The sequence below is a fragment of the Vidua macroura genome, chromosome Z (assembly GCF_024509145.1).
Source record: "Vidua macroura isolate BioBank_ID:100142 chromosome Z, ASM2450914v1, whole genome shotgun sequence".
Taxonomy (NCBI): Eukaryota; Metazoa; Chordata; class Aves; order Passeriformes; family Viduidae; genus Vidua; species Vidua macroura.
Genome location: NC_071611.1, coordinates 18,797,389 through 18,822,478, shown reverse-complemented (window position 1 = coordinate 18,822,478; position 25,090 = coordinate 18,797,389). Strand labels below are relative to the sequence as shown.

At 36.4% G+C, this 25,090-nt stretch overlaps 1 protein-coding gene across 10 annotated transcripts in view; it reads right to left on the bottom strand.

Annotated features, from left to right (window-relative positions):
- The window catches only part of ZDHHC21 (zinc finger DHHC-type palmitoyltransferase 21), an 80,474-nt gene that overhangs the window by 30,277 nt on the left and 25,107 nt on the right, over window positions 1-25,090 (bottom strand). For 5 of the 10 annotated variants that reach the window (XM_054002443.1, XM_054002440.1, XM_054002441.1 and 2 more), the window contains 2 exons: window positions 15,493-15,536; window positions 14,562-15,000 (listed from right to left, as the gene is read on the bottom strand). In XM_054002443.1, the coding sequence (XP_053858418.1) occupies window positions 14,868-15,000; window positions 15,493-15,536 (177 nt within the window). In that variant the 3' untranslated portion in view covers window positions 14,562-14,867. Of the gene's footprint in view, window positions 1-5,004; window positions 5,118-14,561; window positions 15,001-15,492; window positions 15,537-18,272; window positions 18,326-18,784; window positions 18,938-19,221; window positions 19,310-25,090 lie in introns of those variants that run through there. The other 5 variants (XR_008441112.1, XR_008441111.1, XM_054002446.1 and 2 more) reach the window with 5 other exon arrangements.

Below are 25,090 nucleotides of genomic sequence, written 5' to 3'. Positions count from 1 at the left end.
AAATAGAGGATAACAGGTACCATCTGGGGTGGACAAGCTGGCTTCCAAAAGGCTAGAGACTCAGTTCCTGGTCTGATGACACTCAGGAACAAAAGTAATGCTAAAGTATTTGTTTCAAATAGCTTTTTGAAGTAATAGATGCAAAGTGCTGACTAGCAAGGCAAAGAAGTGAAAACTGCTGTTATATTCAAAAGCACACATCAGTCCAACTGAGAGGCAAATATGATGGCTTAGCTTGAAAAAGGAATAATGATACAATTTCATTATGCCCAAAGAACTGAAGCAGCTTGTGTATATATGTATATATGCCTGTGGGCTATAATACATTGCAAATTGGACAGAAGACAGTCAGACAGTCAATGATGGAGACATGCCCAGAACTGGAATGTTCAATTGTACATTCAATTGTACAAGAAAAATGTAAGAAAATTATTCATTTGTGTTATTTCCATCAAAATAACCCATGTGCAATAATGAATCCAATGCACAATAAATCAACATGCTAAATTTCTAGCATTCTTTTACATTTATTTATTTAAAAAAGTTTATAAAATGCAGTATGTATCTTTTTAAATGTCTAAACATACTTTTCCCAAAGGAAAACCATTATTCAAATGTGAAGGTGGAGTTACACTTGCCATTAAAAAAAAAAAAGTTTGGCATTTAAGAATTGTGTGTCTCACACAAGAATTCTTTATTCAGTAAGTACCTGTTTTATGAAGAGGGTAGCCTTTAATGTTCAGTACAGGATAATACGCCATCCATCTCATCTGTGGATTGGATTTCATCCCTATGAGCAATGTGAGAATCATACAAATCTGAAATGTATCCCCTGAGATGCAGTGCTAAGAAGCCCAGTAATAAATGAAGGTCATTATGCTGCCTGGTCAGAATCTCCTTAGAAGAACGGATGAATTCTTTTCACCTTCTCTTTGAAGAGAGGGCCATACTGATAGATTTTATCAAATACAGTGCACTTTTGTAAATGGATGTGGAGCAGGGACTTTGCTTACAGCCAATCTCCAGTTCAGTGGCTGCCAAAACAGCTCTATCAGCCAAGACCAAAACACTTACATCATGTTCACTGTGAGCCAGCATGGACAACAGTAAAAGCAGAGGGCTCTAGGGAAAGCAGTGCCCTTACCCCAGACTGCGTTGAAAATCTGAGGGGGTGGTGTAGGTACTAAAAAAAACAAAGCTAATTGCTCCCCTTTCCTCCGACACTGTAAGCAGTAAAAATTTGGAAGACAAACCCACCCCTTAGCAGTGACTCCTTGCCATTTCACAGCCATTAAATGCTGCCCCTTTTGCACAACAGTGCCTGGAAGACTGCAGTGTCATGCTGTGCCCCCACAGCCATGCTGAATGCACTTGAGGTGGGCTGGAGTGGTGGGGATACTGTTGGTGCTCAAAGCCAGCGCCTGCCTCTGTATCACTCACGCTTAGAGTCTCAATAGAGAAACCACGTATGCCACATATATATCAGTTCGTAACTGCTGCTGTTCTCTCAGCTAGCTCTATCCCATTCTTTTCACATCTCACAATTTCTAATCAGTTCTTCACATCTCCAGGCTAACTCAGCTTATTACTGTACATATTAAGCGCACAAAAATGTCTAGATGGATTTCCTTTATTTAATATGCCATGGAAATCAATTATTTCCAAACGAAAAGTAGGTTGGTGTATTTTCTTGCTGCAACACATTCCTACTCTATTTTAGTTTTTAATTCCATTTTACATTCATTTTTACAACTTTAGTTGTTCCCAATAAATCTTTCTATGTTTTGCATTAATGTTAGTTTGGTGTGACAGGAGACTAGCTCTAAAACATTTTCTGCCTTGTCTTCCCTTTTAACTCAGGTGTTTCCTTTGCTTGTAAACTATCAGAAGTGGCAACTTTTTCTCCTAATTCGATAGACTTAAAATCTTTGCTAGTGATTTTGCAGTTCTTTATGGTTTGTATTGGGTTTGTGCAGCAAGGTTTTGGTAGCAGGAGGCTACAGGTGTGGGTTCTGTGAGAAGCTGCTGGAAGCTTCCCCCATGTCCAGCAGAGCCAATGTCAGCCAGCTCCAAGATGGATCTACTGCTGAGCAAGGCTGAGCCCATCAGCAATGGCAGTAACACCTCGGTAATAACATACAGAAGAAGAAAAAAATAGTTCTTGCACAGAAGTAATTGCAGCCACAGAAGAGAGAAACAGCCCTGCAGACTCCAAGGTCAGTGCAGAAGGAGCAGGAAGGAGGTCCTTCAACCACTGGATGTGAGATTCCCCTGCAGCTATGAAGCAGCTCTGTCCCTGCAGTTCATGGAGGCCCATGTTGGAGCAGAGGACTACTTTCAGCCAATTGAGGATGCAGGAGCAGGCAGATGCCCAAAAGATGGCTGTGATTCCACGGAAAGCCCACTTTGTGCAGGATCCCTGTGGAGAGAGAAGCCCATGCTAGAGTAGGTTTGCTGACAGGACTTCTGACCTTGGGACCCATGCTGGAGAAACCTATTCCTGAAGGACTGCACCCTATGGAAAGTGACCAATGCTGGAGCAGTCTAAGAAGAACTGCAGCTGAAAGGATGGACTGAGAATGCAAAAGTTCATGGAGGACTGTCTCCTGTGGGAGGGATTCCACACGGGAGGGACTCCTCTCCTTGAGCAGCAGCAGAAGCAACATGGGATGAACTGACCACAACACCCATTCCCTGTCTCCCTGCACTACTGATGGGGAGGAATTAGAGAATCTGTAATAAAATTAAGCCTGGGAAGGGGGGAGGAGTGGGGGGAAGGTGCTTTTAGAATTTGTTTTACTTTTTACTATCCTGTTCTGATTTTGATTGGTAATAAATTCAACTAATTTCCCCAAGTTGGATCTGTTTGCCCATGACAGTAATCAGAATCTCTCCCTGTCCTTATCTCAACTGGCTTTTAATTCTATTTTCTCTCCAGCTGAGAAGGGGAGAGACAGAGCAGCTTTGGTGGACATCTGGCATCCAGCCAGAGTCAACCCACAACAGGGCTTCTGGGGCCACTTTGCCTAAAGCAAGCAGGTCTGACGCTGAGTCCATAGTCACCACATATATTGAGTATTCTGCCTGTCTTGCTGGTTAGGTGTGAGGACTATTTACCTCAGTGTGGGTAAGGAGATGTGGGAGTTGAATTTTGACTGGCCATCATTACTCCTTAGCTAGAGATTGTCCACGTAACCTCTTAGTAAGGAGACCATACTCGGGATGGGAAGAATGTGATGGATAACTGGCTATGGGACAGGGATTTCCCCATGTGGTTAAATACCAACTCCAGGCCCTTACAGCAAATTCTCCCAGGGCAGAAGGACTGGGCATGGAAGGTTCCTTGGTTTGCGTGCTAGTCAAACCAAAGATGGCACAGCTGGGGCAGAAAATATGGTCTCCACAAGTTTTCTTTGATGAAACAAAACTCCTGAGAAAATGAAGTGCAAAGAAAGGGGAAGGCCCTGTTCCAGCTAATTTCTTCCAAGAATATTTTTATTTAGATGCTTTATTTCATTTTGATGTTTTTGCTGAAATGATGTAAAAGGGATTTGTTATTAGACATGAGGCACAGATAGTGAAGTCTACTTGATTTGGGGGACATCATGTGTATCTACTGAGAATAATCCAATGGTATCAGTGTAGCTAACTGGCTTATCTCTGAGTAAGAATTATGGCTATCTTCATTCCACCTGGCTGCCCAGGTAGCAATGGTTAATTTCTCCATGATGAGCATTTTTGTACTCTTTCACTTCCTCACGCAGTTCACAGTCTGAAAGTCCATTTTGCTTGTAAAGAGAAAACTACAGAGGTATGGTTAAGCTTTATGTACGGTGGAGCATTGTAGCATAGCTGCAATTGATTTCACCTGAGTGATTTTCAACTGAAGTGAGAAAAGGGGGAGAATAGGCCAGGACTAAAAGAAAAGTTCCTACTTAAAACATCTAGGAACTCTGTCTGCTATTAACTCCACTGGACAAATCAATGTTTTTGACAGCATCTGCTAGCAAAAGGAGACTTCCTTATATAATGTTGATAGTAGTCTTAATCCTCTCCAGATGCTAAGCAAGAATTCTGACTTCACTCAGCACCAGGCTGGGTCAGACCCATTCCATCATCATTCTGTGATGAATGCTAATGCACTACCTCTATGAGTTCCTATATGCAGGAAGGCAGGAGGTTTTTAAACAGTGTTCAGCTGCACACTCAACACTGTGAGAGTCTTTACTGCAGCAGTCACAGAGGCTGTGCTGTCCTGCAACTGAGCATATGCCTCCCTTGGCATAAGGTCGATTTCTATTTGGTCCTCCAAGAGATTACACTATGAGTCCCACACAGGGGGTATAGAAGCAATCCCTGCAGATGTAAGATGTTAATGTAAGACCTGTGATTTCTCAGCAAGTCTTTTTCTGCTGGAGTGTCTGTCCTGCTGTTAAAAGGCTTTCATCTGCCATGATCTTCTCTTCTACATTCTGTCCTGCTCATTTCTGAAAGGTTAGTGCTGTTCCATCAAACAGCACTTCAGGTTATTCCTCAGTTTGCAGCCCATGGTAGGCAAGCCAAATGTGTGAAGAGTCTGTGCAGACATATTTTGCCTTGAATTTTGGTGCCAGATCACTGGACCTCACACAAGTATCTGTCTGATGCCAGAGGAGAGGATTGAATTTTCCCAACAAAAGCACTAGCTTTTTAACTGAGTAGTTATCAGTATCCCTCTGACTACAGGTGTGTGATTTAGCTACATATCCATATATGCTGATAGTTATCAATGCCTGCTACTGTGACTATTGCTATTGTGCACAATGCTATTGTGACTTGATACACAAGTTTTGTCATGCCTTGTTTAGGTGTTTCCTTTCATATTCATTTGTTTCTGCATCTTCCTTTTGTCCCACTTTACCATATAAAGGTTAGTACACTGTGGGCAAAGTATGAAGTAACTCAACAAATTGACAAATCCTCTGCAGTCCCATTAGACACTACAAACCTGCAGGGAAGAGCAAATATGGGTATTTAGAAGTCCACAGGGAGCTCAGTGGTGCAGCATTAAAAGAAGCTAGCCTCATTTCTTTCAGCTCATCATCCTTCCATACTCCAATGAAGCACAGAACAGCAAGCTACAACAGAGAAGAAAAAGCTGTGTATAAATACAAAAAAGTGCAATATTTAACTCAGTTCACATCTGGGAAAATGACTACCTGTCTGAAAACTGCTCCAGGGTCTCAGCAGTGCCTGTTTTTTAAAGCTTGTTTCTGAAAGGACTTCATATAATAATGTAGTTCAATTCATCTGAGGAATTTAAAATTCTAAGGACATATTAGACAAATTGAATTAATTATTCTAACCACCTAGCCAGCTCCTCTGGGTGATAATAACTGAAACATATTTAGTTAATGATAAAGATTTCTACTTTCAAATGGCCTTTGGCCTTTGTGAAATAACTGCACAAAATGTATGGATTGAGATAACATTCTGCAAAGAGCTCACTGAACCTGGAGTTGCTGTCCTCCTCACAAACTAGTTACAAATTGCATATTTGCCATCCATTTTACATGAGAAATAAATACAAACATCCATACCATTGATTTTGTACACACACAACTGTAATGCAATACAGACCTTCACATTCAAAGACTTTAGGCATTATAACTGAGAGTGCATTTAAAGTATGTTTGCCAAAACCTTTATTAGACCTAGTAATGATAAGTGGACAAAGGGAGCTTCATCAGTATTCTCCTACATGGAGAGATAATATCTTTCTCTCCAACCCCTTTTAAGCAAAACATTAATGTTATTTACTGCCTATCTTTTATAAGAAAACAAACTGCTCTTTCACCCATTCACATATCTTTTTTCCAAAAATTTGATAAACAGAAAAAATGTGTTAAAAAAAGTTTAATCTTTTATCAGAATCAGCTGCAAATAACTATCAGAAAATTTGCCATTGTTGACTTTCTCAAACAAAAGAGATGTAATTGAGATAATTGTTTCAACTAAATGCTGCTCTGTATCATCTGCATTTACTAATTCAAGATCTATTTGTAAGAATAATTGCAGCCATTCAGACTGCAGGTTCCATTCAGAATTCTCCAAAACTGGAAAACTGTTCCTATGAATCAAACATGCACACTGATTTAAACTGTGACAGTTAATTTTTCTCTTTTTCTTCTTTGAAGCAGATATGTAGGGAGGGATACATCTTAGGTGTAACATTGACCTCTGGCTTTTTAACTGCCTTTGAATTGATTTAGCAGAACAGCACTTTTATTTTAATAAGAATACTCTCCGAGGTACATAGATATCAATTTGGCTGGCTAGTACATTCAGAAAGGAATCATTTTGCTGCTTTGAAAAAGACATACAGGTGAGAAATCTGATTGACTGGACATGACTATGGCTGAACTTCAACAGTTCCATCAGTGCTCTAAGTGTCTGCAGTTTTGACACAGTTGAAATGTCTAGTTTTTGAAAAGTAAGATCTCTAGGGAATTTGCAGGAAGACTCGGGAAGGGCGCACTCTATGTCACATCCAGATGCACCCATTCATAATTGGCTATTCCACAGAGAAGCTCCAAGGAGTTGTGCTTAACAGAACAAAAGCAGCTGAACTGATGGCAGCAGAAAAGATAAAGAGAACCGAGTAAGACTTTTTTTTCACTAAAACTGCTATTACTTGAAAATTAATACAAACTTAGTGGCAAAAATTTTATCTCCCACCCACAGGGAGATCTGAGACATGGAGGATGGAGCTACATCTCTGTTCATCTGCAAAAACAAGCAAGAAGAAAGAAGGGTCACAGAGCCACATTGCTACTCACAGACTCCTCTGCAGCCTCATCTCTGCCTGGTGTGCTGCGGCTGCAGTGCTGTTACTTCCTCTATCTTAAAACAACATTATGTTAAAAATGCATGCTTTATTCATCCAACAAGGTTCCAGACTCTCCAATATGCAGCAAGAAATAATTAAATAGAAGAACACACTTGGACCAACAGAAAAGGCATTACAGCTCGTGTTCATACATGTTGCTCTGGCTTCTCACTAACCAAGGATATGAAGGTAGTACCTGTTGCATTTGACGCTGTAGCAATATTTTTTTTCAGATTTATGAGGCTATGAGATCATTTAATTAGTCTAAGGAAAAAAAACTAGCTTTTTTGTTCTGGGAGTATTGAGGTAGAACAGGGAAACTAAATTCTGATTTTTCAGTGCTAGATTAAAAAACCTTGACATAAAGCAGAACAGCTGATGATGCTGAAGATATACTACTGACAAATGAAAAGACTTAAAATAAAAATTTTCAGTCCTGGCTGTTAGTGATAAATAAGCAGAATTATTCTTCATCCATACACATGCTGCATGTATGTTTTTGTAGAAATATGCCCTGAATATGTAACTGTGTAGAAAAGAGCCAAACTAGATTCAGAAAGGTATTTTCAATTTCCTTACAAGTACTTTCTATAAAAAGGCATATACATAATGCTTCAATATTTGAAAGTAAAATAAATTTATCTCAGGTGATTTCCTATGACATGCTCATCTGTTATCCTTAAATTTAATCCAAATTTGAAGTAGAAAACTAAATAGAGTTTAGTTTTATAAACTAAAGTATTTTTACAGTTTGTGATCTCTCTTCTTGGTGTGTCCAAGAAATTTATGGGAATGAGCTGAAAAACACATATGCTTCAAATTCCAGTCACCTATGCTGGATGTTAGGCGGCCCAAATTCCTTCCTCGTTTGACGTGTGCAATATGGCTGTTTCTTCTGAAGTGGATTATCCAGGTTTCTGTGACGTGGGCAGCACACCTTCATCACTGCAGCTTTGTACACTCCCTTATCGGAAACCCGTGTGTCTTCGCTAAGAGAACTACAGGACATGCAGAGAACTGAAGGCAGATATTCTGAGCCACAGACTTGCAATCTAACCTGTGAGTGCTAACCAGTGAGTTAGCATCCATCAGCTATCAAAACAAATGATCACATTCACCTCTATAGGGCTCAAATTTCTGCAGTGTCTACACTACACTTACGTATCTTACACTTTATACTTATCAAAAAAGAGGAGCCCATTCTGGCAGCCAACAGACTGGATTTTGGGGGTTTGGGCCCCAGTTACAGGAAAGTCCAAGTTTCATGGAATAAAAGTGAGGCCAGGAAGCATATCCGAAACAGCAAAATCATGTTGTTTTTGGGAATAAATTATTACTTGGGCTTGAAAGAGTTGTTACTTCTCAGCAGCACCCATCCAGTTTATTTAATGTTTATCTCTGTGCAACTGCAATACAGCTTTTTGGCTTACTCCATACAAAGCCTTTGCTGCACATGTCTGTTCTCACACTAATCACACTAATCCTTCAACAAAGGGAATGTTTTTGAGATAGGAAGTCCAATGAGAAAAATATTGTGAAACTAGAAGACATACAAAAAATGTGCTATAACTGATACAAATTATGGCCAGGTTTTTTTTCAGCTTAGCTTAGCTTCATTTGGTTCAGACTAACACATCCTCCATCCTCCCTCAAGCCTGTTTATTCAGCTTGAAGTACATACACAGGGTCAAATTTTCCCTCCAACTGCCCTTCCACATCAGTATTATTTTGGCTCATATGGGTAATAAATCAGACTACAGGAGTGTTTGCATGTATTTGTTCATCTGTACTACCTTGTTGCCTCTTTAAATAAATTTATAGACCCAAAAATACTGTTTCATTCAGTTTATAAACTGACAAAACATATCAAGAAATATTTTTAGGAGCACCACATCAAGAAGTACTTTCAGGAGCCTTAGGCACTAAAAATAGTGGAGTGTACATTTTAAAATTACTTTTATGGGCAAGTGGGAATAGATCCCAGTTTCCACACATTGAAAAGATAGCATGCACTCATACAAGCCTGGAAAGATTGCTATGGAAGCGATTTTTGTTACTGCTATTAGCAGAATCCAGTTCTTGGGTTGAAACAGAAGATGCAAGGCCAGTACCACAAATCATCACCAAGTAGTTTGTGCCTCCTGATTCATGAAGTGACACAGTTCAGCTATGTTAATCATTTCCTTGCAGACATAGCCACTGTTTTTTTCCCCTTGGGTTTATTAGTCTTGTAGTAATCTTCCCAGGTGTCTAAAATCTTCCCTGTACTTCTAAAGCTGAGACTATTGGTTGCACCACACCCAGCAGCTTTTATTTTATTACTCTCTAAATTTTTTTCCTGTGACCACTGATGCACTTCTTTTTACATCTTTAAAGCGAGTATCTCATTTGAAATAGTCCAAAGTGTGTGAAATTTTTCTGCATCAAAATCTGATATAAATTCCCATGCACACAAAACAGAACAGCTGCTGATTCAGATTCATTTACCTTTCTCAAAAACTGTTCCAAGGATAAACAATCTAATACATTGAAAAAAAAAAATACAAGCCAAAGATTAAAATCTCCCAAACTCTATTTCTGTAATTTGAAAAATGGCAATTTATATAAATCTTAGTCACTACCTACATCAGAGGTTCTGACTCTGGCTGTAACTATAGGCACAAAAATTAACTAGTACTGTAACTTGTGTTGTATATCAACATTAGTAGGTAGGCTACTCCTAATAGAGAAATTTTTCACAGTTAACTTTTTCAAAACAATCATTTGGGATTGTAGCTTTCTCACTTGTTACAATAAAAATATACAGCAGTGACAATAATTTATAACATAATTCGAAAAATCGGCTAACAGATCTGAAAAATAGTAGTAAACAATTTACACAATTTTAAATCAATGTAAATGAGATTCAGTGAAGGGAAAAAAAAACTTTTAATTTTTTTATTTAAAAATAAGATTTCATAAAAATACAGGACAAAAAAATTCTCAGTAGAAATGAAAAAATAAACCATGATTTTAATCAATTTAAAAAAATCTCACAGAAACATTACATGAATGAAACTAATAAAGATACATTTAAAAAAATTACATTGCTTATCAGCTGAATACACTCGTGCATTTTCAGATTTGATTAAAAGAATACCAGAGTGAGCTTTCCTGTTCAGCTATTATTCAGTCATTCACCTCATACATTACCATTCAGGCATAAACAGTGTTAGACCTCATAATTTTCAACTCCAGTAGGAACTGCATTCAGCATTATTTGAAAACAGTCAAGATCAAACTAAGAACAAATGAATAAAACTCAATCACATGCCCATGTTTCAGCTACAAAATTCAGAATGCTAGCTCACAAAAATCAGTACTATTTTTCTGCCTGTTAAAGAGACAGAGTGATAATTTTCTGTCTGCAGACTACTGTGATATACATACAGATATGAGTCCTGGGAATGTGCATTGAAATACCCAGAAGTGCACAGAAGTTAAATTTCCTATTTCCTAACTTGAAAACTACTGTAAATATAAGTTATTCTTACAGTTATACAGTTGATACTTGGATGGCCCTTGCTGCTACAAGAGGCTTTAACTACTCTGCCATAGCCTGGCCAAGACACAAGATGCCACTGGATAATTTCAGCAGAACTGAAATCCTAGGGCTTATGCAGTCCACAAATACAAGTATTTCAATGCCTTTTAAGGGAAAATACTCAGCCACCGAGAAAGTAGTACAAAAATCACATTTTCTGAAGTATCCAGTCATGTATTATGTTACCTAAGTATGGACAGTGTTCTTCCCAAAAGCAGTTCCTAGCAGCATTCAGTATCACACTGTTACTTTTGAGATCCTAATACTTCAACTAATTTAGAATTAGATTCAACTTATTAGTGAGAGAAAATCACCTCCCTCAACCTCTTGGCTGCACTTCTTATGATGCAGCTCAGGTGGTTTGCTGTGCTGAAAGCACACATTACCAGGTCATGTTGAGCTTCTCATGAACCAGACATGATAGCATGAACAATGAAATATCCTGGATTCTGAATGGAAACAACAATGTGATCTATCATGATCTGTTGGTTTGGGAACAGGTAATTTTCTTCAGTGCAGCTAATGCAGGGCTGTATTTTGGATTTGTGCTGGGAAGAGTGTTGATAGCACAAGAATACTTTCCTTACAGCTGAGCCACAAGGAAATATAGTGACAGGGCCTGTTTTGCTACGTACACTATCCCATCAAGGAGGCTGGGGTTGCACAAGGAGTTGGGAGAGGACAAAGCTGGAACAGCTGACCCCAGCTGACTCCATGGATATTCTATAGCACAAGGTGTCACACTCAGCAAATACAACTGGGGGAAGGAGGAGTACATGAATGTTTGGAGTGATGGTGTTTGTCTTCCTCAGTCACTGTCACGTGTGGTGCAGCCCTGTTTTCCTACAGCTAGCTGAATACCTGCCCAGCCATGGGGAGCAATAAATTGTTTATTTTGCTTTGCTTGCCTGTATGGCTTTTGGTTTATCTATCAAACCTATAGATTGTCCTTATCTTTTTACTTTTCCAATTCTCCCCCTCATCCTGCTAGGGGGGGAAACAGTCAACTGAGTGGCTCTGCGATGCTTAATTGCTGGCTGGGGTTAAACCAGGATACATGACATTTCACTTGGTGTTTTATTAAGCATGTATTTATAAATCAGTGAATCAAAATAATTCTCAGGAATATCTGAAGAACAGCTCAGAACATATTTTAAAAGTTATGCATATTAATAAAGACAGATACACAGAAGATTTAATCTTAAAATTCCATGTATATGAGAATTCAAGACTCCTAACTCCTCTTCAAGACTGAAAATGATTGTGTACCTGAACTACTAGAACAGCTGTATGATGGAACCTCTTCTTCAAAGCAACAGATCAGAGGACAGATTCACAGATATTATTTAATACATTATCTTTTATTTTAGACATCAGCATTTTTCAAATGAAATCTCAAATCTCTGATTATAAGAAGATAGCAAGTTAACAATTTTTGGTCAGAAGTTATCCCACACTGCAAATAAACCAGCTACTTTCAAATGTTTTCCAGGAGGAGTTCATTGGTTCTTCAAGTTCTCTTTGTGCCTTTCAGGAAATCAAATATTGCCAAGTCAGAAGATAATATTCACTTTTCTCAATAAAGTATATGTTGTTCTGATATTATATTAGGATGAAATTTAGTAACACTGTCTGTAAGATTTTTTTTAAATGCATGAAAATGACAAACACTAATCAATCCTAATTGATTGATTGATAATTCAATTCTGTTAAAATGAAGAATCCTAAGGCACTTGGAGGGAAATAAAGCAATGGTTCAAAAGATTCAAGAATTTCAAGGTCTGAAAGATGATAAATTGGTTGATAAAAGTCTGATTTTTCCTGATGTAACAACTCATTCTGAAAATTATATTCAGAAACATTATTTGGAGAAACTAATAACATGATAGGGTCCTTAGGTTAAATTAAGAAAAAAATCATTACTTTCACCATTTTAGATGCCTCTTATACAAAGAATAAAGTTTACTACCTACTAAAATATCACGACTCTCCAAATTCTCCCCTCTGTCCATCAAATACTTAGAAAAGGGAAAAAAATGAACTAGTAGTCTTAATCATGTTGCAAATTAATTCCTATCAATTATGATGAATATTATCAGTTATGATGAGTAGGAGATTGGGAAAAAGTAGATTTAAAAGGAAACCAAACATTATGGAAACATTTGAGAACATGAATTTGTGAAATTAGAATTTTTGTTTGAGAATCAGGAAAGATTTTCATGGACATCGCTTGCTGGAAAGCGTAACTGATACTCCAGCCCGAAACAGTAATACTGGGAAGCTGAACACACAATTATATGCCCCACGATAAACATATTAAAAATAGTTAAATTCTTGGTTCTCTTTCTGAATAAGGTTCAGGACTGTACAATCTGCTCTGATAACTGATTAGCATTAAAAAACTTTGAACTATGTTTTGCTCATGAAATATTTAAAAATTGGTGTGAAAAATGGAATATTATTTCCCTGTATATTCCAGATACTAAAATAGTGGGGGGAAGGAAAAGAAAATAATAGAGCCATTACTTTGTTATGTATATCCACATTCCTTTCAATTTCAAGCACTGCTCCAGTCTTTTCATCCATTTCCTCAAGCTTCTTTTTGTTTAAATATTGCTGACAATATGCCAATACCACTTGAAAAAAAGTCTAACCCCACTACAACTGGCATGAGAAAAGAAAAAGGAAAATGCCTGAACATTACCCTTGAAATTTAAATTAACAGAACATTGCACCTAATTTTAATAGGACAGGAGAAGTAAAGTTGGATCAAATGTTAAACATTTACAAAAGTTTAAAGTTCAGGTGATTTTTAAGATGCATTTTTTGGAACTTTCAGTGGATCATCAAAATCCATTAACTCAATAAAGGGACACCTAACATTGGCAGTAACTGTAGTAAGGCTTTAAGAGAGTTGATCTAAAAATGTTTGTGAACAGCAGTCTTGAAAAATCTTACCCTTCTTTTCTGAAGTAACTCTTCACAAATAAACTATTACTTTCTGCAAAATCTACATGTATAAAATCCTTTGTGTCTTTTATTGTGTCCTGCTGCACGGCTGCTATTTAAAGTGGATCCTAGGCCTGTTGGACTATTCAAAAAGCACGGCAAGTAGCATAACTGGAAACACTGAGCTGTGGATTTCTCCTAGAAATCCACAGTAGTTTCCACAATCATCTGAAGTTAATATTTGTATAGATACAGAGGGCTAAAGTAATTACATAACTTTTCCAGATACAGGAAGACCGAGCTGGTACTTTGGAAATAGTAATCATTTTACCAGATCTGAAAGATGCTTTCTTTGGTTAACTACTTCCATACCTAAAAGGAACAACAAGCTATCTACATCAACATAGTACCCTACTAAATTGCTTATATACGTCACTGTTTGTATTAATAGCAATCTACATTTATGTATAAATATTTTTAATTACTTTTATTTTAAATAAACAAACACTTAGACTAATTCCAGCTAATCAAGACTAAAGAAAAGTAAATATAAAAATTTTAACTTTATTCACAATATACTCTTCTTTATGATACATTATGCTAACTACCTCTATATTTTTTAAAAGTAATCATTTTAGTATTTGCACCATGAAACTTCTTTGTTGATTATTGCTAATTCAAATCCTTGGGATTTAGGGAAAACATGCTTTGTATCTGCATAGTTTACCCTGAAATATTTAATCCCTCTCACTGACATAAAGACATGAACACTTTTCACTAACATCATATCTAGGCCAGAAGACAACTGTAAGCTGTTCTCCATTTGTGTGCCTTTACAATCCTCTCTGAGAAAGGTTTAGGAAGTACTCTGCTTCAGCTTTAAATGTTACCTTTTATAGTGCAGTGCTGCAGTGCTTGCATATCATAAATAACTGGCAGAATCATGGAATTTTAAACATATGCAGCAGGAAAAAAAGACATTACTATTGTCCCGTCAGACCTACTGATAAAAGCCCTAAAAAAATTTTCAAGGCAGAATAAGACATTTAGTGAGAAATCTAACCATCAATGTAAACTTCAGTGCTTTCTACACAAAAAAAAAAAAAAAAAAAAAAAAAAAAAAAGGAAAAAAAAAAAAAAGGAAAAAAAAAAGAGAAGGAAAAAAAAAGAGCCAGTATCAAGTTGGATGAAGACTACATTCCAGTTGCTTACTTCTGGTACTAACCTTGAAGACAAAAGGAATCTCTTTGGAAAGCTAATTTTAAAGTAAATAAGCCTGAAGTTGATTGTTTAACTTGCATTGATTTCAGAATAAAATCAAGACCATAACTAAAATAATGCCCAGGGCACACTGTGATGCCTATGACTGGATTTTAATTGACTTGAAGATTGTCATAGTCCTATTATCATAAAACCTGTAATGCACTTCCAGCATGGAGGACCCATCTGTGCCCACCATCCATCTGTTTAGACGTGATTGGCAAAGTGGTAGGGAACTCGCAGTGGTTGCCTCTGCCTGAAAGGAATAAACCACAGGATCTTCCAGTGAGTGCCAAAAACTTCTGAGAAGGTCTGCTGCCATGGCTTTCGGGGCCTCGATCTACAGAAGACAGCATTATTAGTGAAAGACAGCACGCCCACAGTGCACTTCAGTCAGCTACAACAATGTAGGCTGGCTGGGGATCCAATACTGGATTCTGATGAATTGTGTCCAAGCATCACAAATACAACTTTTATTTCATTACAACACACAGCTGAGACTTAGCTTCAGAAAACAGAAACTATCCGTGTCATCAATCAAACAAAGGCACCTTTTGAAGCACAGGAGACCTCAATATTGATGAAATGTATGTCAAAACACTGCAGAAAGTATCTTTTGATCTGTACTTTTGAAAAGAAAACATAGTTCCATGGCTTTGAGTAGGGAAAGAACAGGAACAACACGTGACTATTTTGTGTACAGCCACTCTTAAAAGATTAGTGAGGGGCTGCGACAGATAGTACAGTACAGAGCACAGTACATTGTAAAATCATTTTAATAAACAGCTACTCTCTTAGCATTTCAGCAATGTAGGAATTTTACAGAACTTACATGTCTTCACAACAGTTTGACATTTTTTCTATACTTGTAGTGTCCTGTTATAGAGAAAAAAAAAACACAACAAAAAAGTATTTATTTACATTCCGAACTTTTAAAATGTCATTATGAAAGCAAGTAACCACATCAGGGAATGAATTATTAATCTATACTGTTTTGACACTAGTTCAGTAGGTTGCATATTATATATACACCATAGTTTTAGGTGAATGTGAGATTACACCTATAAATTTTAACTCAGTCTGTTAAATTATTTTTACAGGCATGATATGAAACTATACTGTGTAGTTTGACTACAATACCAAAGAAGGCCAACAAAAACTTATAGCATTATTACACCTAAAATTAATTCAGATATTACAATTAATGCACAAGACATTTAGAAGCAATGTTATAAGGTCCACTCTTGGCATACTTTCCATGAGCACTCATTCTGGATTTGGAATATCCAACTGAGATAACCACAAAGCTAGTAAAATGCAGTCATTAACAGATGTAGTATTTTGAAAAGCAGGAGCTAGTCAGAAGTTTTAAAACCATTAGCTTCATGAGTATTATAATGCAAACAGCACAACTGAAAATATACCATGAGTTTCTACAGTTCCTATAATTAAATACAAATACAAAAATTGTTCTCTTAAAATATAAAAGCTAAATAATGTGCAGAGTGAAAGCAACCCTGCAGCTAACAGCAACTTAAATTCATACTTTAATTATAAAACATTAAGGAAAGTAACACATCAGTTTTAGCTTAGATCATCCCTACATAAAACTTCTAGAATTACCAATAGTGTGTTTTTTCTCACTTTTCACTATGGATTTCACAAAAAAGCTTATTTTGTGAGTATCATATAGGAGGTTTCAATACACATTTACAAGTACATTACATCCCAAAATCACTTGTGAAGTTCAAAACAAAATCAATTGAAATATTCTTCATTTTTTCAACTCCTTTTCATTGGTAGTTTGGTATTTCCCTTTACTTTTCATTGATTCAGGCATGCACATAATGCACCTGTCAAATTACAGTACAATTAGAATAAGACCAAGAGCTAATCTCAATTGTCCCAACCACATACAAACAGAATGATTCTGGTTTAATTAGGCTGCAACTTCATTGTCATCTGGAAACACTACCTAGCACTAAAAACCACACTGTGCTCCTTGATTGTTCCTGCATGCAATTCAGTGCAGGCATTGCTGGGACTCTGCCCCTATCTTTCGTACAGTTTTAAAGGGGGGAAGGGTGCAATGTGAATGGGAAATAACATACAGGAAGCTGATTTCCTGCTCCACCAGACATGGGTGGCCCCAATTCCATTGCCAATTTTTTCTATTCCACTTCCCAGCTCTGAAGAGTTTTGAAACAGGATCCCTTACCACACACTAAACAGCAAAAATGTTAATTCTGTCCACGACCTATCCATCTGAATTCCAGATGCACTACAGCAAAGGAGAGAAATCCTCTTTTCTCATGCCAATCCACCAGGATGCACAAGTTCTTGCCCAGAAGTTTGTGTAGAGAAGGCATGCCCAGTCAAGGTTACATAAACCATGCTGGCCCCTCAGCAGTGGGGGAGGAAAGGACTGGAGACAACAAACTGTAAACACTGTTTGTTGTTTTGATTCCCACAGGTAAACTGCTGCTCCTCTCACATTACGGGCCTGTCTTCCCTCTCCTGCCACAAGCATGGCATTACAAAACTCATTCTCCTTGTTAGGGCAGGACCTGACTTCACAGCCAAGGAACATTTTGCTTCCTTGGACTGGCTTTTTATTCAGCTTTTGTCAGAGAAAACACCATCTTTGCCGACCACAAAAATTCAGATGTGGCTTTTTGAATAAAAATGACTAAGTGAACAAGAGATTACTCCCCTGGCATTTCAGCAAGGTGGTAATAGCATTTTCATGAGATGCTATAGCTCCTCTTGTAACTGCAAAAATATCTCAGTTCTAGGAATTATTCTCTGGTCAACTCAAAGCTGTTTATCAAATAGTACAAAATAATATTGGCATATTTGAAAGCAATAATGGCAAATGGTCTTTCATAAAACAGTAACAAGCTACTCCAGACTCTAAACAGACTTGTAGCTATGGAATATTTATTCTACCATTTCGAAAGAGGGGCCTTTAAACCAGCTTCAGGTGCAGAAGTAACATCACCAAATACCTTAAACATGGCTTTCTGATGTGTTTCTGCACACTGCTTATTCATTAATACACTTGTATTGCTCCCTAAAATACTGTGTTTGAGATTTTTTTGGGGGAAAAATCACAGATTGAAAACTGGAGATTGTATTTCAATTTAAGTGTTGTCATGCCATGTTATCAAGACCTGAAAGGTTCTCAGGGTCTGCTGCCCTCCGAACCGTAACCTGGTAAATTAACTAAGTTAAAGTACCAAACCAGGAACTAACTCCTTCTTTTCCTCCCTTCCCTTTGCTCCCTTCCCTCCCTCCCTCGCCTGCCTGATTCCTTCCTCCTTCCCCTTACCTTAAAATGCCAACAAATTCCAAAATGCCAACTTCAGATTACTTTTGCTTTACCGTAAAGAAATTGGGGCTGAGCAGCAAGTCCATTGCCTCTTGGCCACATTTTAAAAGCTGCAAACTAGCAAAGAAACACTGCTCTGAAGTTTACCTGCTTAACAAGTACTAGTGACTGAACTTAAGAAACAAAATACCTTTCCCGCCCCTCACACCTTCCCTCCCCGAACACTGCTGCCAAACAGGCTCATTTGAAATGTACTTTCATTTGAGAGTGAACCAATTTACCTTTTCACATGAAAGTGAAACTTCACAGCACCCCAGGAAAGTCAGTAGCCCCTCTGGAGACAGGAGATGAAGGAAAAGGAGAGTACCACAGCTGAGTTATGACCTGTTATTTAAGGCTTCCTTCTCAGACATGAATTTTTTTTCTTTTGGAGACAAAGGACCAGAATAACCATTCTTCTTCTGAATGAAAACATGGTCTGCTCATTAACACATCTCATAAATGTCTTCCAATCAGAGTATCATTTCTCTTATGCATTTGATGCATACCAAGGTTTTGCTACAACATCGGAATTACTGTGTTCAGCATTAAGAGGCTTTGGCTGTCTGCATCTACTATCAGCTTGGATTACTATTAATACAAATAGAACTCTGCTAAGATTTTTTTCCCAGACTCAAAGCTAATACTAATGTTAAAACCTTTTTTGAGCACTGGCACTCATCCAAAAGTTTAAAATAACTTGGTATGAGCAAACATCACATATCTATTGTGTCCTTGTAATCTCTAAAAATACCTTGAAATTTGCAATTGAATGCAAGATGAAATTGACAAACACAACTGATTAATTTGACATGATGGATCATCTGGATTCCCAAAGTCATCATCCCGATTGAATATAAAAATTGCTCCTGCACCTGGTTATTCAGAGATGACCATCTTAAAGCAACTACAGGAAAAAAAAAATCACACCTTAGTGAGACAGGAAAAAGAAATTAGAGGAAATAAACACAGGAATAGGAATAGGAAAAGGGCAAAGTGTTCAGATTCAGCTGAGGGGAGAAAAAATACGGGTTTTTTTCACTCTGAGGATATACTACAAATCCGTAAGAGTAGTTTGCTTACTCTAAATTAAGTAAGCTACTGCCACAGCTAACACAGCTATAAGAGGAAGGAGAAGAATGGAGAGAAAGAGACATATGTAAACGTACTGACAGAGTTCTGCAAACCAACCTCAGATTCACTCGTAAATGAATGCACCCGCATTAGCTCCAAAGAGAACTGCACCTTTTACATCTACACTTCTATTTAGCATAACCAACTGCCAAAAAAAAAAAAAATTAGAAATATCACATGCACTGCTTAACTGTCCTATAGGATGGGTTTTATCATGAACTAATTCATCATGAAAAAGGCACACACAAAGGACATTTTTGGTTCACTGATCCATGTTTTCAGATATTTTTCACTTACTGATTCATGTTTTCCAAAGTATAAACTGTAATTTGTAACTTAAAGGACTAACTCCAAAGCATGCAGCTCCAATCCCTGGTTCAGTTTTTCTTTTGTGTTTGCTTAAAGTGTCATGCAATCATTACAGCTCTATTAAATACTTGCAGTAGTAGAATGTAAGCATTATGCCATGCTTTTAGTATTTTCAAATGTTCACTGTAGGGGAATCAGCAGAAAAGTACAATGAAGCAGAAAAAGAGAAAACAAAACTTGCAAGCCTTCCTGGATTTGCAGCTTTTGCTTTTATCTGAAAGTTCAAGACAATGACTTCTTTACGTAAAGGGTTTTTTTTTTTGTCTTCTATCTAACATCCTTTCATGGTGTGCATGCAAGTGACAGGTGAGCAACTCAAGAATATAAAATACTAAACATAGAAAGAATACATTGTATTTGAGAAATTTTCTTTTCTTTTGGCATTAAATACATACTGGGTTTACTTCTGGTCACTTCTTAGCATTCTTTCCTTAATCTAGATTTTTATGTAAGATGGTTAATTTTATCAACTAAAGTTACGTTCAGCCTGAAAACTATTAGTTCTATTTAAAAATTAAATCCGTATATTAAACTCATGTGATAAATGAAAAACAAAGCTACACTCTGTTACTTCTAGGGAATTGTTCTGCACTCCTCTATGTTCTCATTAATTTAGTTAAATAGTTTATTTATTGGCTATTAGATAATGACTCAATGTAAAGAAACCATCTAAAATGGAGACACTACAAGCAGACCTCTTAACTTCAGGCTATTTCCAATCCAGGCTATTTTCATATGTGCATGTTTGGTGCAGATAGCTGTATAACAAGAGACATGACAAAACATATTATATTTATTGATCCTTATAAATACCTCAAAAAATATAAGGGAAAAATATTTAAGAAATAGCTGTTCAACTTCACACAGACGTCTGATGTCTAAATCTGACAAGCAATATGTAAACAAAATGTATTCAGCCCCTAGAACACTCAAATATTATTTTTATAGTTACTTATATTCAAGTGGTTAAAGGTAGTACCTTAACTATTAGGAGAATATATTAGTTAAAGGACTTCCTCTTTGAGTGATGAACCAGGAATAATTTTGACTGATATGTGATGATATTTTATACTCCTTGCACAATATAAAATCTGATTACATTTTGTAACTTGCACTTATTCCTTAAAATATTGTGAATTATTAATTTCAATAAAAATATTCATATTTACATAAGACCTTGCAGTGATCTTCTGCTACCTAGAATGTCTTACACTTCTATTTATTCCTACATTTTAAATAACTCATAAAAGAGGGGATTTTTAAATTTTTATAGTAAATATGTATTTAAAGATGTCAGAATACATTCATTAAAAATGCTAAACGAAGTGTAAATCTATTTGAGAGAAATAAGGTAAAGATACAAAAGAATTTACATAGTTAACAAACTCATATTCGAAGACCAGGACATTACTAATTCCTGACAATTTAATTTACAGAACTTCATGCAGTCTTCTAATAGGAGATCTAGCTATAGGTGGATTAAAGGTAAAGACAGGAAAAGGAGAAGGGATAATAATGAGGAAGAGGAAGACAGATAATGTTAACATTAGTTTATTTTCTGTTACTCTTTCAGGGTAATAGTTTATATATACATTGCTTTCCCTCTGTAATTATTTTATATCTCACTCTATATTGTAGCCAAATAAAGAATACAATTGCCTGGAAATCCTAATTTCCCCTACCAATCCTAATGTTTAATATGCTAAACTTAATTATGAGGATTAATAGTTCCTTGATTACACTTCTGCCTTGAAAAAACAGGAAAGCCCTTAGTATTCACTAATCAAAATAGTATTTAATAGATTATCTGATTAAAGATATGATTGCAAATATTTTTAATTACAAGATACTTATTAATAAAGACAAAAAGCATTTCAGCAGAACTAGATCACTTGTCACTCTGCATATTAAATCAGCAATGGATCAATACTATAAAATACACAAAGAATTAAAAAGCTCTTGATTTTACTAACAGAATAACTGCAGCTACATTTTCATTATTTTGAAACACAATCTTGGTAAAAAGATTGGAAAACTACCCAGTAAAAGACACTTGCTAATTTAAGGTGAAAAGGAGAAACACTGAAACAATAAAAAGCAAGCATCAGCATTTTAAAAAGCTTCTAAGGGGAAAAAATGTATGTGGTAGGTACCATACTGTGCACCAGGCAGGCTGCTGAATACTATTTTCCTTCTATCCTTCCTACAGAAAATAAAGGGAAATTTCTCTTTTCCACATCCAGAAAGTACTAATGCAAGAGGATACTGGCATATCACTGTACACCATTCAGACAGTTAATTAACAGGAAACCCTGGCAGCATTAATTAAATTAATAAAGTCACTGTCTGCTTAGTTTATGATAATACATCCACTACCTTGCACAAAGGCCACATGGTATCTATTACATTTATAAAAGCCTATCCATTAAATAGTTCTGCCACAGAGAAACAAGTTAATTACTAAATAATTTCAATGAAAAGTTTTCCTCTGCAATACTAGCATAAATCACATTAAATCATATTTAATGGACCATAATGGAAGAATTAAGAAAATTTCTTTTCTTCCATAGAAATAGTTTGATACAACATATAGAAAGATGAAAACACTGTTTAGTGTTTGAGATAAAAACAATCAAAGGTAATCCTTTAAAATTAGGGTTCAGATTAGTCTCTCAAAGGATGCTGTTTAACTGAAACATCTGGTAGTGTTACATTGAGAGACAGGCCTTTTTTAACTTTGGAAATGAGATTAGTAGATCAGTTATTTGTAAGTGTCCAAGTAATTTCTAATTATTTTATCTGGGTCACAGATAATCCGCTTTTACAGGGCTCCCACAATGACATCAGAGGATCACTGCTGAACTGATTATCCTGTTACCTTCCACCATCCATGGGAAGACCGGATTTTCCATTTGTACAGAGAAAGAGAAAGAAGTGGCTGATTGCTTCAGACAGGTGGCAGCCAACAAAATAAAGAATACCACAGATCTTGAAAGGAAGAAAATCTCATCTATGCAAAAGTTACCAGCTTTTAAAAAGCAGTCAACAAACTGAATACTTCTTAGCAGTGTCTGGGGCAATTTAAAAACTCACTAGATATGAACAAATATCAAAATAATCAGAAAATCCATTGTTTAAAAAACAGTATGCCATCTCATTTTTTACATGTTCTATAATAATGCCTTGTAGATCAAACATAACCAATAGAAGAATCCTGCAGTATAAACAGAAAAACTGGGTTTATTATCATTTAACTCTTAATGTGAAAGACAGAGAAATATTTTCTTAAAACTAAAATGGAATATGAGTGAGAGAAATGCAAAAGCCAGGGCTAATCTTCTACTACTATACACATGAGCATCCTGGCCATTCTACCTTTTTCAAAAAGACTGAATCAAAGCACTCTTTTTAAAAGAGCTCTGTGCCTTCAACAACCATACATCAGAAACAATCTGGGGCTGATAAAACAGACATTTTTCCCTTGGTGAATTTATGCCTTTTCCTATGAATAAATCAATAAATAGGCAAGTTATGTTTTTTTAGTTTGGTTTTTTTTTTGAGTTTTTTTTTGAGGGTTTTTAAACATCTGCTACATATAAAAATGAGAGAAAAATTCTTGAAAAACAAATGTCAAGAAAATGTATTTTGAGAAAGCAAGTAAGTTTCTGGGTACTATTTGATTTAGCTTCACAATAAGTTTTATTCTTTCATATAATGACATGAAAAAAAAGAAAATGGAAATAAAAACTAGTAACACAGATACATCCTTCTCAATACTTTCTTGTAGCTTAAGCGCAAAGTACTCTTTTCTAGATAAACTGGTTTTGTCACTTCAATACAATGTCATTAATATATGCAAGCAACTGTTGCACAAGACAGACTGTATTTTTTTTTTCACATATTTTAAAACTATCTGAGATGGACAAAGTGATAATTTACCTATAAAGCATACTTCTATGACTTACAACAAAGCCCCAGTAAAAACCTACATCTCTACCTTCATGGAGTTTTAAGTGTCTATACTGGAGCTATCTTGTTACCCTGTAGTGATTAGGAGCAAAGACTACTTGTGGAGTACAAGCAGCTTGAGGAGGTCTGAAGTAAAGAGTAATGATAATCTTGAAAATTGTTACCTTCAGTAAGAGAGTAAAAGAGTTGGACCCTTTTAAGGCACAACTCCTAAAATTCTTTCTGGTATGTTTTTCAACATAAAGTTTGCTTCTACTTTTCAAACAATGTCATTTAAAAAGAACACAGGCTCCAGTTAAGGAATATAAAATTCTAAATTGCTCTACAATAAATGACAGGGAATAGAGGAGTGGTAAAGGAAGTAACAAGCACGAGAGACAGGCAAGCCTTCAACATAAACACATAATCATTTTGGAAATTACCTTTGATGGCATTTTAATTCATGGGTGAAACCAATTTTTTTCCATCCACTTCTCTAAAAACTTGAATATTTTAAGTAATAATACTAATTGTTGATGAGATTTTAAGAGGAGTATCTTCTTAAGAGTCCTAGAGTTCCTAAATTAGAATTTTAAATTTCTCCCTATTTCAGAGGCTTATGAATTAGAGAGAAACTAGATACTTCTATTTTCAAAGTATCCAAATAAAACTTCACCAAGAGTAATGTAAAGTACATGCTAGAAGAAGTATCAAAATTCAGGATGATAACAAAATTAGAGTCAAATAAAGCTCAGGGAAAGCAACTGGGGAAGGAGGAAGAAATGAGCCATGTGCCCCCTCTGACAGAAGTGTGCTTCACATATGCTAGTTTCTAGGGAGAAAGCACTAATCCTGTATACAGAGGCCACCTCAGCTGCTCCCCTCTTCATCAGAACAATTCATGTCAAAAGTTCCTCTAAGGACAGTTTTTGCCAACCAGCTGTTCTCCTCTCATTGTAGGAAGTCACCTCCTTTGCTCTTTGGCTTCCTGGACCTCCAAATGAGTTATGAATAGCCTTGTGCTAATGATACCCTAACAGTGATATCGCAATCATAGTGGTGGCAAATGTACTCAGAGAAATTACTGTGTGGTAGGTACTTAGACTATTAATCACCTTATCAAGCACTACAGCCTCAAGAACATTCTCCCTGTAAGAGACAAATTTTAGTATACAGTTCACAAAGTTTTCATTTTTACCAGGGAGCACATTTTTCCATCTATTGAACACACATGAAGCAGGTTAACAACAGAATACACACATATGGAGAATACATGCATATTTTTCTTAAAGATCTCTTTAAAAATTGATCTACTGTTATAATCAATGACAGTTATGCAATGACAGGCACAGATCAGTCAACTGTGCAACAAACCTGAATTTTGCAAAGTGCCAGTACACATAGCAGAATACTTCACCTGCACTTCATACTGCGCTGCTTTGCTTTTCTGTCTTTAGCTACTGCTCTGGTCCAGAAAAACATAATGAAGGATATTTATGCATTCAGCCAGACATTTTATGACTTCTGAAAATATATGTCGAAGAGGAGAAAATGCCAATCCTCTGAAAACCTATGAAAAACTTCGGCTTATTGTTATAGTTTGGAAATC